The sequence below is a fragment of the Dendrobates tinctorius genome, unplaced genomic scaffold (assembly GCF_039654945.1).
Source record: "Dendrobates tinctorius isolate UK_male_01 unplaced genomic scaffold, ASM3965494v1 ptg000116l, whole genome shotgun sequence".
Classification (NCBI taxonomy): Eukaryota; Metazoa; Chordata; class Amphibia; order Anura; family Dendrobatidae; genus Dendrobates; species Dendrobates tinctorius.
In genome coordinates, this window is record NW_027361784.1 from 9,808,071 (window position 1) to 9,824,808 (window position 16,738).

Below are 16,738 nucleotides of genomic sequence, written 5' to 3' on the forward strand. Positions count from 1 at the left end.
ATTGATGTGTCAGTGATTTTTTTTAAGGCTGAAGAAACTTGTACAGATTATTATGACTGTACTGCTCAACCTTTACAGTTCACAGTGTGAGCAGCTAAAGAGTGAATATAAAGGATTTATAGTCCGTAGACATGTATCACTTACAATCGTAACGATTCATTGTGGTCATCTAATGTGCTTGCAAAAAAAGTTCTCTATCCATAATTTTTGGAGAACTAGTCCAGAAAAAAATAAAAAATAAATTTGGCAAGCCTGGTTGTAGGTGTTGGGTTGGATTCACACTTTGCTTGTTGAGGAATCTCGGTTTAACAAGCCTCCTTTATTTAGGGTCATACATGTTTCCTCCATAACTGCTTTATTTTACAGAACGGTAGATGACACAACAATGTTTTTTGTACTTTGAAAGACAATTTTTTTTTTTTAAATGGATGCTTTGTAGTGTTTCAGATGTAGATTTAGAACATTAAATATTTTACTAGACAATAAAAATCATTTGAGATGAGTATGAGACGGAAACATTAATTAACAATGTCAATGGTTTCTTCTTGCACCAAAGTATTTTCAGCTCCATCAGACTTGGAATGGTTAAAATTAATAGATCCGTATAGTTTAGCGGAGTCTTTAGAAGCAAATGCCTTCCTCCTGTAGAGTTCTCCTTTCCACATGGATATCATTAATAATATTGATAAGACAACACCACCGAGCGTTAGAAGGCACAGCCCAGCAATCACACACCTATCCAAATGTGCCCCGATGATAGCGTTCTTCTTCTCTATTTTTTCCATTTCTCGCGCCGTGATGGAACTTGGATCTGATCTTGTGTCTCTGGGGAATGAGTATGAAATTACAACGAGAAGAATTCCAGTGATGAGGAATGTCACTGCACTGATAAAGCCATAGTCTACTGACTTCCCTGAAGCTTCGGACGTGGCTTCATCATCAGACATGATAGATACTTCTTGAATTCTATCTTGTTGGATTTCTCCATCAGAGTTGAGATGTTGATGCCTGTGGCCATTCTGGAACGTTGGATGGACCACATGTTCTATGTTCACGTTTTCATCTATATAAGTGAAAGACGTTTCCAGCTCTTCGACGCAGCACACCTTTCTTTTTTCTTTGCCATGATCTTCTTGGGATAGTTTAGGACAGGACACTTCATCGGAGGTCGCCAATGATATGGACTCATATTGATCTGGTGACAAGGCAGAAGTCACACAGTGGTTTTCATAGCAATAGGCTTTTGGGTCTTTGATGTGGTAACCCCAGTCCACATTGTTGCACTCATCAAGCCTTTGTGGTCGACCGTTGATGTGCTGGAGCTCCATGCAAGCTTCAGATTTGACTACAGATCATAGAAGTCTTTATCCATGACTCTCGAAGGTCTGCAGATGGTAAAAAAAAATATATATATTTTCTAGAACCACAGAGAAAACATGTTTAACAAACATTTATTTAACCTATTTCAATACATATGACTTTTGGTTTATAGACCATTTTGCCCATCCACAGCACCATTCAAGGAGAAGACAAGAACATCTGAAAGTCTCTATTAAAACAATATGTGGTCCTTATCTGCCAACATACTTGCAACTTCCATCTTTCCATATGAATATGGGAACATCATGGGCAAGATACACTTTTGTCCACATTGGGTGTTAGTCAATTTCCACCTATTGAGAAGGAATACCAGGGAAATTCTGAAAACCAAAGTATAAAGTTGTAAGTGTGCAACATTTTGAATTTTTTACCTCTCCAATTTACTTAGGATAGACCCCCCAACTAGGGAATACATGTCAATTTCCTGGAGTGATAATAGAATAATCCTGGCTAGTGCAAATAAAATGACCATAACATGTTAAAACATTCTGTGATCAGACAGTCATGAGAATCAGGGTGCAAGTCTAATGCAAATCCAATATGAAAATGGGTGTTCCTGGGTGTCTTAGTGGCAGTACTGGTTGGTCCCAGAGCCAGGGCCCGATTTTACTTTTTAGAATGTTTGTGCCCAAGCAATTGGCTCTTACCATTCTCCTAATGGATTTCAGGACAATCCAGAACAAAACAAAATGGAAGCATCTCTTCTCAGAGAGAATATAGTTCCTTTAACTAGGCAATGGATTTTCTACATCTCTTCAGTACAGTCCCGTGAGTACTCTGAGTGTTGTGGCATGTGTATGTAAGGGGGTACAGAGGCTAGTTTATGCCCTGCTCACCTTGCACAAGCCCCTATGTCTCTGTGCAAAATGTTATACCTCATATGTCTTATAGTGTCATTATATTGAGTAATGCCTTATATATACAGTATATATATATACAGTACATATATATCGATTCTTGTCCTGTATAGATGTACAGTAAGGATGTAGGGAAAGTGCAGGATATAGATTTAGCCCACTGGGGGGGGCACAATAGAGTAACACAGGAGTAGGTTAGGCCAATAGGATGTAGTTAGCTAGGAGGGGCCAACTGGGAGTAAGGTAGGGAGCTTCCTAGAGTAAGTTAGTTAGGGCTGGGAGCCAAGACAGGACAGTTGTGTCCCGTAACGTTCAAGTTGGGAGCCCAGCCATCCAGTCACATGGTGGTGGAGCAATGCAGGCAGCAGCAATATGGTAGCATCTAACTTCGTGGGAACAACCCTAAATGTCCGGGGCAAAACAGACAGGGAACTCCTGAGGCAGGTTGGGCTGACCAAATAAGAAGCTGCGGTACCGAAGGCGACGGTACGACCCTGCGATATTCCTGGAGAAGTGAGGGACAGTACAGGGAACAGAATGGTGATGTTTTGTGAAGAACCTTGTGCAGTTTCTGGGACTAAACTGGACGAGGTGAGTAAACGTGTTTCGTTAAAATTGAACCTGGACTCTGTCATTGCGTAGTGCTGAAGGAAAAGAAGGTCCAGCAGTCCAGGGAGGACCCGCCTTACAAGTAAATGCACAACAGAAGGGACAGTGTGTTTTTGTGACGGATGGCTAGGGTGCGACAGAGCAGCCACCGTTAGCCACGACTACCCCCCTGGCCCCCATTTCATGTATTTCAATGTATAACAGTATGCTGTAACTGCCTACACTTCATCAACTGGTGGCTGCAGTCAGCCAAAATTATATCATTTACTTCTCCCACCAGGGACATCTGCAAGGAGTTTGTATGTTCTCCATGTGTTTTCATGGGTTTCCTCTGGGCACTCCAGTTTCCTCTCACACTCCAAAGATGTACGGATATGGAATTCATACTGTGAGCCCCGATGGGGACAGTGATGATGATGTCTGTAAAACACTGTGGAATGTGATAGAGCTTTCACACACTTTTTTTTTATAATTTTGTCCACAATGGAAAGTAATGAAACTGCAAATTACTTTATTGGTAGCTTTGTCTTCATTCCTGTGAAAAATGACATGCAATTGGCTTCCAAAGCCCCTGCTTTTCCCCGGTCTATTTACCTTTAGCTGAATTAGTATCAGAACTTAAGCGGGAGTCACACACAGCAATCCCGCTAGCGATATCGCTGCTGAGTCACAATTTTTGTGACGTATCAGCGATCTCACCAGCGAGATCGCTGTGTGTGACAGCGATCAGCGAGCGGCCCCCCTGCCGGTATCGCTGATCGCTGCAAGAAACCTCTGGACATTTTTTTGGTCGCTGGTCTCCCGCTGGCCAGCACGCATCGCTTTGTGTTTGACTGGCAGGTGACCAGCGATCAGCTGTAATAAATAGAATTAAAATAAAAAATATTGTTATTCTCACCTTCCGACGTCCCGCGTAGCATTCCTCTCTCCACGCTCCGGTCCCAGTGATCCTTTGCACGAATGACCGTGAGACTTCGCGCTCCCGCGTGACCGTGACGTCTCGTGGTCATTCTCACAAAGGATTACTGGGACCGGAGCGTGGAGAGAGGCAGGATGGCTGCGTGAGACGTCGGAAGGTGAGATTCTATTTTTTACAGGGTTGGCAAGCGATGCCGGGTGCTCGGCATCGCTGTGCTGATCGCTGGTGAAGCTGTCTGTGTGACAGCTCACCAGCGATCACATAGCGACTTACCAGCGATCCTGACACCTTGATATCGGTGTCGGTATCGCTGGTAAGTCGCTATGTGTGACTCCAGCTTTAATCATTTGGAGTACTGATGATGGCAGTGAAAGGGTCTTCTCAACATCCGTGTCTCACTAAGCTGCTGCGTGAAACTGTTCAAAACTCACAGGAAGAGACATATGCTGACCAATCTTGGCCAACATCTGTTCTCCAATTAAATACATTCTGATATTAATGCAGCTGAAAACAGGAAAATAAACCAGGCAAAAGCAGGGGTTTGGAAGCCAATAACATGCAATTTTTTGTACAGGAATTACGACAAAGTTCCCTAATAAAGTGATTTGCAAAGTGTCATAAGTTTTCAAAGTTTTTTGACAAAATTAGTAAAAAATAAAAGAAAGTTTACTTTAATATTAAAGCGCTTTTCCTAGATTCCAATTTTCATAGCTCATCAATATCAGACTAATAGGGAACATGGAGTGATGCAAACCCTCAAAAAAAAAAAAAAAATCAAATTCCAGGTTGTGAAGTACCAAAACATAAAAAAATTCAGATTGGCTGCATACTTTTGCAAGCCACGGTAGTGAAGTGAGATACTAAAGTTAGGGTCCATTCTGTTTGGGTACACCTTGTCACGGTGGGATGGCTTTTACACTTTTTTTGATCAAAATAGCGTCAGCTAAGTACTCTATGTTATTTACATGTACTGCTACTGTCATGATCTTAGTGCGGGTTTGTCTCGCACACTTGGGGTTAATGTCTGGAACCAGTGCTGATGACTGGCACTTCTGGGGTTAAATGTTATGATCCCAGTGCAGGCTCTTACCTGCACACCTTGGACTTATTATTGTGGCCTCTCCCTGGGTCTGGGAGAGCTTCTTATAGCCTCAGGAAGCTCCCATCCCCGTCAGTTATACTTTCGCCCTCGGCAGAGTGTGTTGACCCCTGAGTGTGTTTGCGCTGTGTTCTTGTTTGCCTGATACTCTGTGTACGACTCGGTCTGTTCTCTGGATACTGCTTGTTGGATTCTGCTTGGTACCTTCTATGTCTATTTGGCTTTGACCACTGCCTGACCCCCACTCTCCTTTCTGTCTCATCCCTGGTACTTTATTGCTATCTCTGTGTATGACCCGGTTTTGTCTGACTTTGAGTATTCCTGTATTAGTGTCCTGCCATCTCTGGCAGAAGGACGCTAAGCCCCGCCCCCTTGCAGTCACATGACCATAGATCCTTCACTGCTTACTGACTTCAGCTCCTCCATGTCCTGTTTGCCTGAACTGTCCGGCCGTGTCAGACCCCGGGCCCCTCTGCAGTGTGGGTGAGTCCTTGCTCAGCAGTGGCTGCACACCGACCCCAACAGGACCGTGACATTTACTATTTACTTGTTTTCTTACTGCAGGGTATTTGTTCATTGTTTTTATCCTAGGTTTTAACTGTGTATTGTAGCTGGTCCGGGCACGCCTCTATGACTGAAAGGCAGCGGCTCCTGGGAGAAATAAATTTCATTTTCTCCCAGCAGCTGCACTTTCAGTACAACGTTTGAGCAGCATTTTAATGCTACTTACCTGCAGATTAACCTTATATCTGCATCTCATTAGTATTTGGGGACATGACAGGCTCAATTTAAAGAGACTGCAATGCTCACACAAATGCCATTGGCCCTTTTATCAGCTGATTGGCAGGGATGCTGAGAGTTAGGGTACTGTTACACTGAGTGACGCACAAGCGATCCCGACAACGATACGACCTGGTAAGGATCGCTGGTGCGTCGCTACATGATCGCTAGTAAGCTGTCAAACAATGAGATCTACCCAACGACGCAGCAGCGATGCGGCGATCCGTATAACGATCTCGGCGGTCATTGGGACCTTGTCACACAGCAGCTATTCTGACGACCTGCGTCCATGAGTTCTGCGTCGCCAACGAGGTCGCTCGTCGGCGTCAAACACAGCAATGCATACTGGCCAGCGGGATGCCAATGATCAAAAAATGGCCTGGGACATTCGAGCATGATCAGCGATAACCAGCAGGGGGGGTGGTCGCCGCTATGTGTCACACGTAGCGAGATCGCTAGCGAGATCGCTGTTGCGTCACAAAATCGGTGACTTTTCAGCGATCTCGCTAATGATCTCGCTATGTGTAACGTGGCTCTTAAAGGAATCGTCCTTATCACGAAAGTCTGTAGTCACTCTATGTAGCAGCAGCGCAGCATACGCTGTAAAGATTCTCGGGTGCCAGAGGCGAGACCGAGCAGACATGTGACCGCTACTATGTGATATGCATACTCCTGGTCACATTCTGACTAATGGTGTGCGGCCTTGCTCAATAAAAGAGAATTGAGTGAGGCTGCACACGTATAGTCAGAATGTGGCTGGGAGTATTCATATTGTATATGGTCTTGCAGTTGGCACCGGATAATCCTTGCAGTGCAAGCTTGCGCGCTGCTGCTGCTGCATAGAGTGACTGCAGATTTTCGTGATAAGCATGGACAGCCCCTTTAAACATCCACCAATATGATATTGATGTCAATATTCTAATGCTGGGAAACTCCAGAACCTTGAAATCCTGAAATTAAATCCCTTTTAGGTCAGAGTTTGCAAAGTTACTAAATTGCACTTATATTATTTCTACATGGCAGCGGGAACTGATCTCAATGTGATATAAGAATATATTAGGTACAGATTAAACTAATATGAAATAGATTAGGAGCAGGGATGTGTGCAGCCACATGACGCCGGCCAGGCTTTCGTCTATCCTTAATAACTTCGGACAATCATATGCCATCATGTTTCTAAAATAGCCTGTGAGCAGCAAACACTTGGCCTCCTAATGTTCGGCAGGCATTACATCATTCTTTTTGTCCTGATCGCTCCTTGCATATAGAAATATAATGTAAGACACGAGGCACGTTTTATTCTCTCTGTGCCGGACGCCCAGTGTCGGAGCAGGTGAGTAATGTCTACTTCTATATTTATCACATCTTAGATGTGAGCCAAGAACATCTATATGAACACTGCGTTATACGTCTTCCTAAGATCCATCTTAAGATTTTTTTTTATGCTTTCTGCTTAAATCTATATAAAGGGATCTTGGCATGTTCTCAAAAAAAATCATAAAAGTGGCATATTTATATTAAGCCTAGATACTCTCTGGTGAATTTAGGACAAAGCTTCAATTAATTGGTCCATAGTTTTGAAAAGACGGAGCAGAAGTAAAATAAAAAAAAACTTAAACTTGACATACTTAAAGGGAAACTCCACCTTTGCCACATCTGTATGGTTCCAGTGCCTCTGAAATGTAAAATTAAGCTACTTTGCAAGCAGTCTAATAGAGGTGTCAATCTTTGGGAACTTTTGCTTGACTGCATGTATTTGGGCCTAAAAATGATTAATGAAATTAGGTTTCATTAAAAATGTTCTACCATTTGAGAGGAGCCCACTGACTATTAGAGCTTACACTCTACAGGAGAGAGAGGACCCCACTGACCATAAAAGCTTACATTCTACAGGAGAGACAGAGGACCCCACTGACCATAAGAGCTTACACTGTACAGGAGAGAGAGGACCCCACTGACCATAAGAGCTTACACTCTACAGGAGAGAGAGGATCCCACTGACCATAAGAGCTTACACTCTACAGGAGAGAGAGAGGACCCCACTGACCATAAGAGCTTACACTGTACAGGAGAGAGAGGATCCCACTGATCATAAGAGCTTACACTCTACAGGAGAGAGAGAGGACCCCACTGACCATAAGAGCTTACACTCTACAGGAGAGAGAGAGGACCCCACTGACCATAAGAGCTTACACTCTACAGGAGAGAGAGGATCCCACTGACCATAAGAGCTTACACTCTACAGGAGAGAGAGAGGACCCCACTGACCATAAGAGCTTACACTGTACAGGAGAGAGAGGATCCCACTGACCATAAGAGCTTACACTCTACAGGAGAGAGAGAGGACCCCACTGACCATAAGAGCTTACACTGTACAGGAGAGAGAGGATCCCACTGACCATAAGAGCTTACACTCTACAGGAGAGAGAGAGGACCCCACTGACCATAAGAGCTTACACTGTACAGGAGAGAGAGGACCCCACTGACCATAAGAGCTTACACTCTACAGGAGAGAGAGGACCCCACTGACCATAAGAGCTTACACTCTACAGGAGAGAGAGGACCCCACTGACCATAAGAGCTTACACTCTACAGGAGAGAGAGAGGACCCCACTGACCATAAGAGCTTACACTCTACAGGAGAGAGAGAGGACCCCGCTGACCATAAGAGCTTACACTCTACAGGAGAGAGAAATGACGCCACTGACCATAAGAGCTTACACTCTACAGGAAAGACAGGACCCCCCTGACCATAAGAGCTTACACTCTACAGGAAAGACAGGACCCCCCTGACCATAAGAGCTTACACTGTACAGGAGAGAGAGGATCCCACTGATCATAAGAGCTTACACTCTACAGGAGAGAGAGAGGACCCCACTGACCATAAGAGCTTACACTCTACAGGAGAGAGAGAGGACCCCACTGACCATAAGAGCTTACACTCTACAGGAGAGAGAGGATCCCACTGACCATAAGAGCTTACACTCTACAGGAGAGAGAGAGGACCCCACTGACCATAAGAGCTTACACTGTACAGGAGAGAGAGGACCCCACTGACCATAAGAGCTTACACTCTACAGGAAAGACAGGACCCCACTGATCATAAGAGCTTACACTCTACAGGAGAGAGAGGACCCCACTGACCATAAGAGCTTACACTGTACAGGAGAGAGAGGACCCCACTGATCATAAGAGCTTACACTCTACAGGAGAGAGAGGATCCCACTGACCATAAGAGCTTACACTCTACAGGAGAGAGAGGACCCCACTGACCATAAGAGCTTACACTCTACAGGAGAGAGAGAGGACCCCGCTGACCATAAGAGCTTACACTCTACAGGAGAGAGAAATGACGCCACTGACCATAAGAGCTTACACTCTACAGGAAAGACAGGACCCCCCTGACCATAAGAGCTTACACTCTACAGGAAAGACAGGACCCCCCTGACGATAAGAGCTTACACTCTACAAGAGAGAGAGATGACGCCACTGACCATAAGAGCTTACACTCTACAGGAGAGACAGGATCCCACTGACCATAAGAGCTTACACTCTACAGGAGAGAGAGAGGACCCCACTGACCATAAGAGCTTACACTGTACAGGAGAGAGAGGACCCCACTGACCATAAGAGCTTACACTCTCTAGGAGAGAGAGAAGAGAAAAGACCCCATTGACCATAAGAGCTTACACTTTACAGGAGAGACTTACCCAGAGATTCTGGAGATGGAAAATGAGTCTGCCATATAATCTGTGCTCTACTGGAAACCGCTGATCAGTGATGGCCCCTGTACCGACCACCACTATACAAGGTGTGATAATCTGCTAGATGTCATAGCTGCAGGGCACTATGGGGGAACTTCTCTCTAGTGCTTCAGCAGTGTGGGAAATGGTACCGGGCAAGTTTTACTTCTTTTTGTATGAATAATGAATCAAATCTCACAGTGAGTGAAATTACGAATATGAGGAAATTAGACTTCAAATTAATCTTCTGTGGATCGATCCACCCATCTCTTAGATTTCTCTTTTTTTAATTTGCTTTGCATTTTGATGATTGCTAAAAAAAAGCCTAACACTTCTATTTTGGAAATCATTCTTACTTTGCAGCATTTTTTCAACACATGACTAAAACTTCTTCACAGTTCTGTTGAATATCCAGTTTTCCAGTTTCCAGCTTTGAGCCTGTCCCCAGCAGGACATATAGGATAATACTGTACATTATTTCCTTTGCCCACTGTTTTATTTTCCTTCCTGATATCCTCAACCCCAGGTGGTAATACAGCTTGGGTTGTAGGATGTGCAAAACATTTGATTGAAGTATCCTATATTTCTTTCCCTCCAACAGTCCAATTTTATTGCTGTATATGTAGGAAAGGCGACCTGACGGACGGACTGACTGGTTAGATTTCAGAAGGGAAAACAGCTAAGAAAGTGTAGGTGACGTGCAGTACCTTGAGTTGACCATTAGAACGCAGGGAGGAGTGTGAGCATAGGACTTGACATCAGCTTAGGGCTAAGAAACCGTTGGTCATGGGGGCGGGGTTACAGGGAACCGGGAAAGCTATAAATTTGACAGGAGGGTTCCAGAAAGTTCCAGTCCCCAGGGGGAGCTCAAGTGGCAAGAAGCCTGTTTCCAGAAGACGCTGTTGCGTCCCCCCTGCAAGTGATGACATCCTCCCCGAAACCAGCTGTTACTCCGGTTATGACGGCTCCGGCTGAAGCTCCAGATGTAGTCCACCCTGCGGCCGCGGCTATGCCGGCGTTGGAACTGACTGCGGCCTATTTGTCAGGCCCTGTGGCCCAACCTCCGGAAAACCTGTCTGCCCCTATCCGCCACCCGGCCCCAGTGGCTGCTGGGCTGCTGACATCATCCACCGCCTCTGCCCTGTTTTCACCCCCGCTAAGTCCCGCCCACCGGACTCCTGGGCTCACTCCGGACCCTCTGTTTGGGTCGCAGAAGTGGTGAAAAAGAAGAAAGCCAGGGAGCAGGAGGTATGGAACCTACTCCATGCAAAAGGGGACGCTGGCATGGCGGCTACACGATCTTTGGGACGGCTCGTGTACACGAATATACCCAAGGGGTATGGGTTCATACACGATCTGGATACCAGCCAGAAGGTTTATATTAATGCGGCCTCAATTCGCCACGGCCGGGCTCTACACGAGGGGGACTTGGTGTCCTATTATAAGGAGTATTGCCCCCGCAGCTGTTATGCGGTAGCTGTGCTCACCGAGCCAGAGGACCACGAGCCCCCATAGCAAAGACACATAGGACACTCCTTACATCCCGAGAACTCCACGGCTGTGGGACCCCTCGCTGCCGGCCACTAGGAAGTGGCTTGAACTTTTGAGACTCTGTTGCACCGTTGTGCAGATCACAAGGACAGTTTGCATTCAAGTTAATGGAAAAAAAAAAGTTTAATGTAAAAATTGAAGTTTTTTGTGTGTTAAGTCTGACAAAGCGGGGATGTAAGGAGAGAGGAATTGTCCATGTTAAAGGAAGGGGGAGAAGGAGAAAATCTGTTATGTTTTATTGTTTTGTGTGTGATGGTTTTAAAGCAATTGTAAAAGAAAAAAAAAATAAGAAAATGGGGTACTTGTGATATTATAACGTTGTCCTGATGTATAATATGCACAAGAAAATGCAACCGGTCCGGGTAAGGGAAGGTCTGTGTGACCAAAGGAAACGTGAGACCGAAGGGGTCCATGAGTGAGAGGGTCTGGGAGACTGAGACGCCGACCATGACTGGTAACCAAGAGAAAGACAAAGAGATGGAAGATTTGAACCGGACAGGGGTCCCAGGTAAGGTCCCTGACACCACAGACACCCCAGAAAGAAGTCGGGTGCTGGTAATGATCTGGTAGGTGTAAGGCCTCGATCATGGCGTACCGGATTGTGGAAGGTGACAGAAGGGGAGAGTAGGGGAAGGTACATGCTGGAGGGAAAGAATCCAGGTGTACCTAGTCCAGTTTCGAAAGACGTTGTCATGTGGCGTGCGCGCTGGCGAGTGGCAGTAGGCCGCTCAGAGCATGGTGCTCCCAGTTTGGTTTGGCCCCCGCGGATAGCGGGTTTGGCCCAACAATTGGTCTGACAACAGATGGTAGTAGAAGCTTCAGAACGACTAAGGCAGGGATGACAATTGTCGAGGACGACAATAGACAAAGGAAGGAGGAGTGTAGGGTAGGTGACCTGACGGAGGGACTGACTGGTTAGATTTCAGACGGGAAAACAGCTAGGAAAATGTAGGTGATGTGCAGTACCTTGAGTTGACCATTAGAGGGCAGGGAGGAGTGTGAGCATAGGACTTGACATCAGCTTAGGGCTAAGAAACTGTTGGTCATGGAGGACGGGGTTACAGGGAACCGGGAAAGCTATAAATTTGACAGGAGGGTTCCAGAAAGTTCCAGTCCCCAGGGGGAGCTCAAGTGGCAAGACTGTGACAGTTGGTGCACTGTGAGGAAAACCTAACCAGGGGACTGAGGAGAAAGAAAGACCAGGGGGGTGGTCCTGACACGAAGTACCGCAGTATAGACGAGGCTCTGGGTGTGGGACACTGTATTGGAACGACGTTTGACCGGTAAAATTACTGTTGGTGTATAGGCCTAAGGCAGCCACAGTGATGGAGCTGTCAGAGCGTCACTGAGTGTAAAGGGGACGGTACGTATATATACGTCCCTGGAGAAAGTACGGTGTCACAATGTGTTCTGTAACTGGAGAGCTGTGAAGAAAAGTGCGGTGTGCTGTGAGGCCGTCTGGCGAACGGCGAGAGAAAGAATAAACTTGGACCTGTTGCACCCGAAACTTGCCTCCAGCTTGTGTCTGTACGTTACTGCGCGGTATACAGAGGGACCACCCCCCAGCCCGGCCCACCGACCCTACATATATGTAGGTCAGTTTACATTGGAGGACACAGGACATCACCCAAACAGACCATTAGCTTCAGTGTGCACAATGTGATGCTTTATTTCCCCTGTGGAGGCGCTGCAGAGTAATAGGGCCTCTTCTTGCTGTCACTCTTTATTACCCCCAAAAAAATCTGTTCTGAGCATGTGATTGACATACAGGTGCACTGCTCATAACAAACTGTGATAACTGTACATTACCAAACCGTAAACCAGGTCTCTGCACAGGCATAAAATAAAATAAAATGAAAGCACGAGGGCTACCTACATCCACTATTAGGTCGAAGTCACACTACTGCAGAAAACGTCCGAGTCCTATGCGAGAAAATATCACATACTTCTCGGCCCAGTGTTAATCTATGGGGCAGCTCACTTCAGCGTTTCTTTTCTCAGGCGTGTTTGACGTGAGTGTAAAATCGCAGCATACTGCGATAGTACGCGTATCGCGCCCAAGACTCGCCAATAGAAGCCTATGGGTGCGAGAAAAACTCGGACTTCATATGGACCATACAAGTGCTGTCTGATTTTTACGCACTGATGTCCTTTGAAAAACCGGCAATTCATGTGCCGCATACAGTAAAATTGCAGAGTGACAGGTTAGAATAGAATAGATAGGATAGATATATACTGTACATAGAATACATAGATATATAGATGTCAGTGACACACATATGTATATTATTAGATAGATAGATAGATAGATAGATAGATAGATAGATAGATAGAAGAAAAGTCGGCAATTCATGTGCCGTGTACTGTAAGATCACTGCAGGAGCCGACAGGATAGAAGAGATGGATTACATACAGTAAATACAAATAGAATAGGTAGATATACAGATTAGAGTTGAGCGAAACGGGTCGAAAAAATTCAAAAGTCGCCGACTTTTGGCAAAGTCGGGTTTCATGAAACGAAACCCGACCCTAGGATGAGGTCGGCCACGAGGTCGGCGACTTACGCGCCAAAGTCGCGTTTCAAAAGTTTGTTTTGCGCTCTTTTTCAGCCAATCAGGATCCACGGACACTGTGGGCAACGTGATGACATAGGCACGGGTCACCACCATCTTTCAGAAGGGCATGCAAGTGATTGGCTTGCTTTGGTGGGCGTCACAGGGGGTATAAAAGGGCGTGCACGCCGACCGCCATCTTACTTCTGCCGATCTTAGTATAGGGAGAGGTTGCTGCTGATTCTGTAGGGAGAGCGTTAGGCAGGCAAGAAGACAAAAAAACTGTTTCTGCTGCTAGCGATTTGGCCTGCACAACACACAAGTCACTGTGTGTGCAGTGCAAGGGGAGGCTATATTGTGGTGTATCAGTGGTGTTGGTTGTTGGGCTGCCTTTTAAGGTTTAAGGCTTCCTGACACGCTGGCATTGCTGTTTACCCACTGCTCCGCAAACTGCTTTTTTAAAAGCAATCCAATCTCCCTTATCCTCTCGTCACTTTGGACACAGGCAGCTGTGCCATCGAGCGTGTCACATAGCGCTCAGATATCAGTGGGCCGCACACAATCCACAAGTGTCCACTGTCCACAAGTGTACGCAGAGATTCAAAATCTCCATTATCCTCTCGTCACTTTGGTCACAGGCAGCTGTGCCATCGAGCGTGTCACATAGCGCTCAGATATCAGTGGGCCGCACACAATCCACAAGTGTCCACTGTCCACAAGTGTACGCAGAGATTCAAAATCTCCATTATCCTCTCGTCACTTTGGTCACAGGCAGCTGTGCCATCGAGCGTGTCACATAGCGCTCAGATATCAGTGGGCCGCACACAATCCACAAGTGTCCAGTGTCCAAAAGTGTACGCAGAGATTCAAAATCTCCATTATCCTCTCGTCACTTTGGTCACAGGCAGCTGTGCCATCGAGTGTGTCACATAGCGCTCAGATATCAGTGGGCCGCACACAATCCACAAGTGTCCAGTGTCCAAAAGTGTGCGCAGAGATTCAAAATCTCCATTATCCTCTCGTCACTTTGGTCACAGGCAGCTGTGCCATCGAGCGTGTCACATAGCGCTCAGATATCAGTGGGCCGCACACAATCCACAAGTGTCCAGTGTCCAAAAGTGTACGCAGAGATTCAAAATCTCCATTATCCTCTCGTCACTTTGGTCACAGGCAGCTGTGCCATCGAGCGTGTCACATAGCGCTCAGATATCAGTGGGCCGCACACAATCCACAAGTGTCCAGTGTCCAAAAGTGTACGCAGAGATTCAAAATCTCCATTATCCTCTCGTCACTTTGGTCACAGGCAGCTGTGCCATCGAGCGTGTCACATAGCGCTCAGATATCAGTGGGCCGCACACAATCCACAAGTGTCCACTGTCCACAAGTGTACGCAGAGATTCAAAATCTCCATTATCCTCTCGTCACTTTGGTCACAGGCAGCTGTGCCATCGAGCGTGTCACATAGCGCTAAGATATCAGTGGGCCGCACACAATCCACAAGTGTCCACTGTCCACAAGTGTACGCAGAGATTCAAAATCTCCATTATCCTCTCGTCACTTTGGTCACAGGCAGCTGTGCCATCGAGCGTGTCACATAGCGCTCAGATATCAGTGGGCCGCACACAATCCACAAGTGTCCACTGTCCAAAAGTGTACGCAGAGATTCAAAATCTCCATTATCCTCTCGTCACTTTGGTCACAGGCAGCTGTGCCATCGAGCGTGTCACATAGCGCTCAGATATCAGTGGGCCGCACACAATCCACAAGTGTCCACTGTCCACAAGTGTACGCAGAGATTCAAAATCTCCATTATCCTCTCGTCACTTTGGTCACAGGCAGCTGTGCCATCGAGCGTGTCACATAGCGCTCAGATATCAGTGGGCCGCACACAATCCACAAGTGTCCAGTGTCCAAAAGTGTACGCAGAGATTCAAAATCTCCATTATCCTCTCGTCACTTTGGTCACAGGCAGCTGTGCCATCGAGCGTGTCACATAGCGCTCAGATATCAGTGGGCCGCACACAATCCACAAGTGTCCACTGTCCACAAGTGTACGCAGAGATTCAAAATCTCCATTATCCTCTCGTCACTTTGGTCACAGGCAGCTGTGCCATCGAGCGTGTCACATAGCGCTCAGATATCAGTGGGCCGCACACAATCCACAAGTGTCCACTGTCCAAAAGTGTACGCAGAGATTCAAAATCTCCATTATCCTCTCGTCACTTTGGTCACAGGCAGCTGTGCCATCGAGCGTGTCACATAGCGCTCAGATATCAGTGGGCCGCACACAATCCACAAGTGTCCAGTGTCCAAAAGTGTACGCAGAGATTCAAAATCTCCATTATCCTCTCGTCACTTTGGTCACAGGCAGCTGTGCCATCGAGCGTGTCACATAGCGCTCAGATATCAGTGGGCTGCACACAATCCACAAGTGTCCACTGTCCACAAGTGTACGCAGAGATTCAAAATCTCCATTATCCTCTCGTCACTTTGGTCACAGGCAGCTGTGCCATCGAGCGTGTCACATAGCGCTCAGATATCAGTGGGACGCACACAATCCACAAGTGTCCAGTGTCCAAAAGTGTACGCAGAGATTCAAAATCTCCATTATCCTCTCGTCACTTTGGTCACAGGCAGCTGTGCCATCGAGCGTGTCACATAGCGCTCAGATATCAGTGGGCCGCACACAATCCACAAGTGTCCACTGTCCACAAGTGTACGCAGAGATTCAAAATCTCCATTATCCTCTCGTCACTTTGGTCACAGGCAGCTGTGCCATCGAGCGTGTCACATAGCGCTCAGATATCAGTGGGCCGCACACAATCCACAAGTGTCCACTGTCCAAAAGTGTATGCAGAGATTCAAAATCTCCATTATCCTCTCGTCACTTTGGTCACAGGCAGCTGTGCCATCGAGCGTGTCACATAGCGCTCAGATATCAGTGGGCCGCACACAATCCACAAGTGTCCACTGTCCACAAGTGTACGCAGAGATTCAAAATCTCCATTATCCTCTCGTCACTTTGGTCACAGGCAGCTGTGCCATCGAGCGTGTCACATAGCGCTCAGATATCAGTGGGCCGCACACAATCCACAAGTGTCCACTGTCCACAAGTGTACGCAGAGATTCAAAATCTCCATTATCCTCTTGTCACTTTGGTCACAGGCAGCTGTGCCATCGAGCGTGTCACATAGCGCTCAGATATCAGTGGGCCGCACACAATCCACAAGTGTCCAGTGTCCAAAAGT

At 46.5% G+C, this 16,738-nt stretch overlaps 1 protein-coding gene across 2 annotated transcripts in view; it reads right to left on the bottom strand.

Annotated features, from left to right (window-relative positions):
• Positions 1-300: 300 nt before the first annotated feature.
• Positions 301-16,738, bottom strand: part of TMEM74 (transmembrane protein 74) — a 103,050-nt gene continuing 86,612 nt past the window's right edge. For both annotated transcript variants that reach the window (XM_073590188.1, XM_073590189.1), the window contains exon 2: positions 301-1,385. In XM_073590188.1, coding sequence (XP_073446289.1) covers positions 519-1,328 — 810 coding nt within the window. In that variant the 5' untranslated portion in view covers positions 1,329-1,385 and the 3' untranslated portion in view covers positions 301-518. The remainder of the gene's footprint in view (positions 1,386-16,738) is intronic.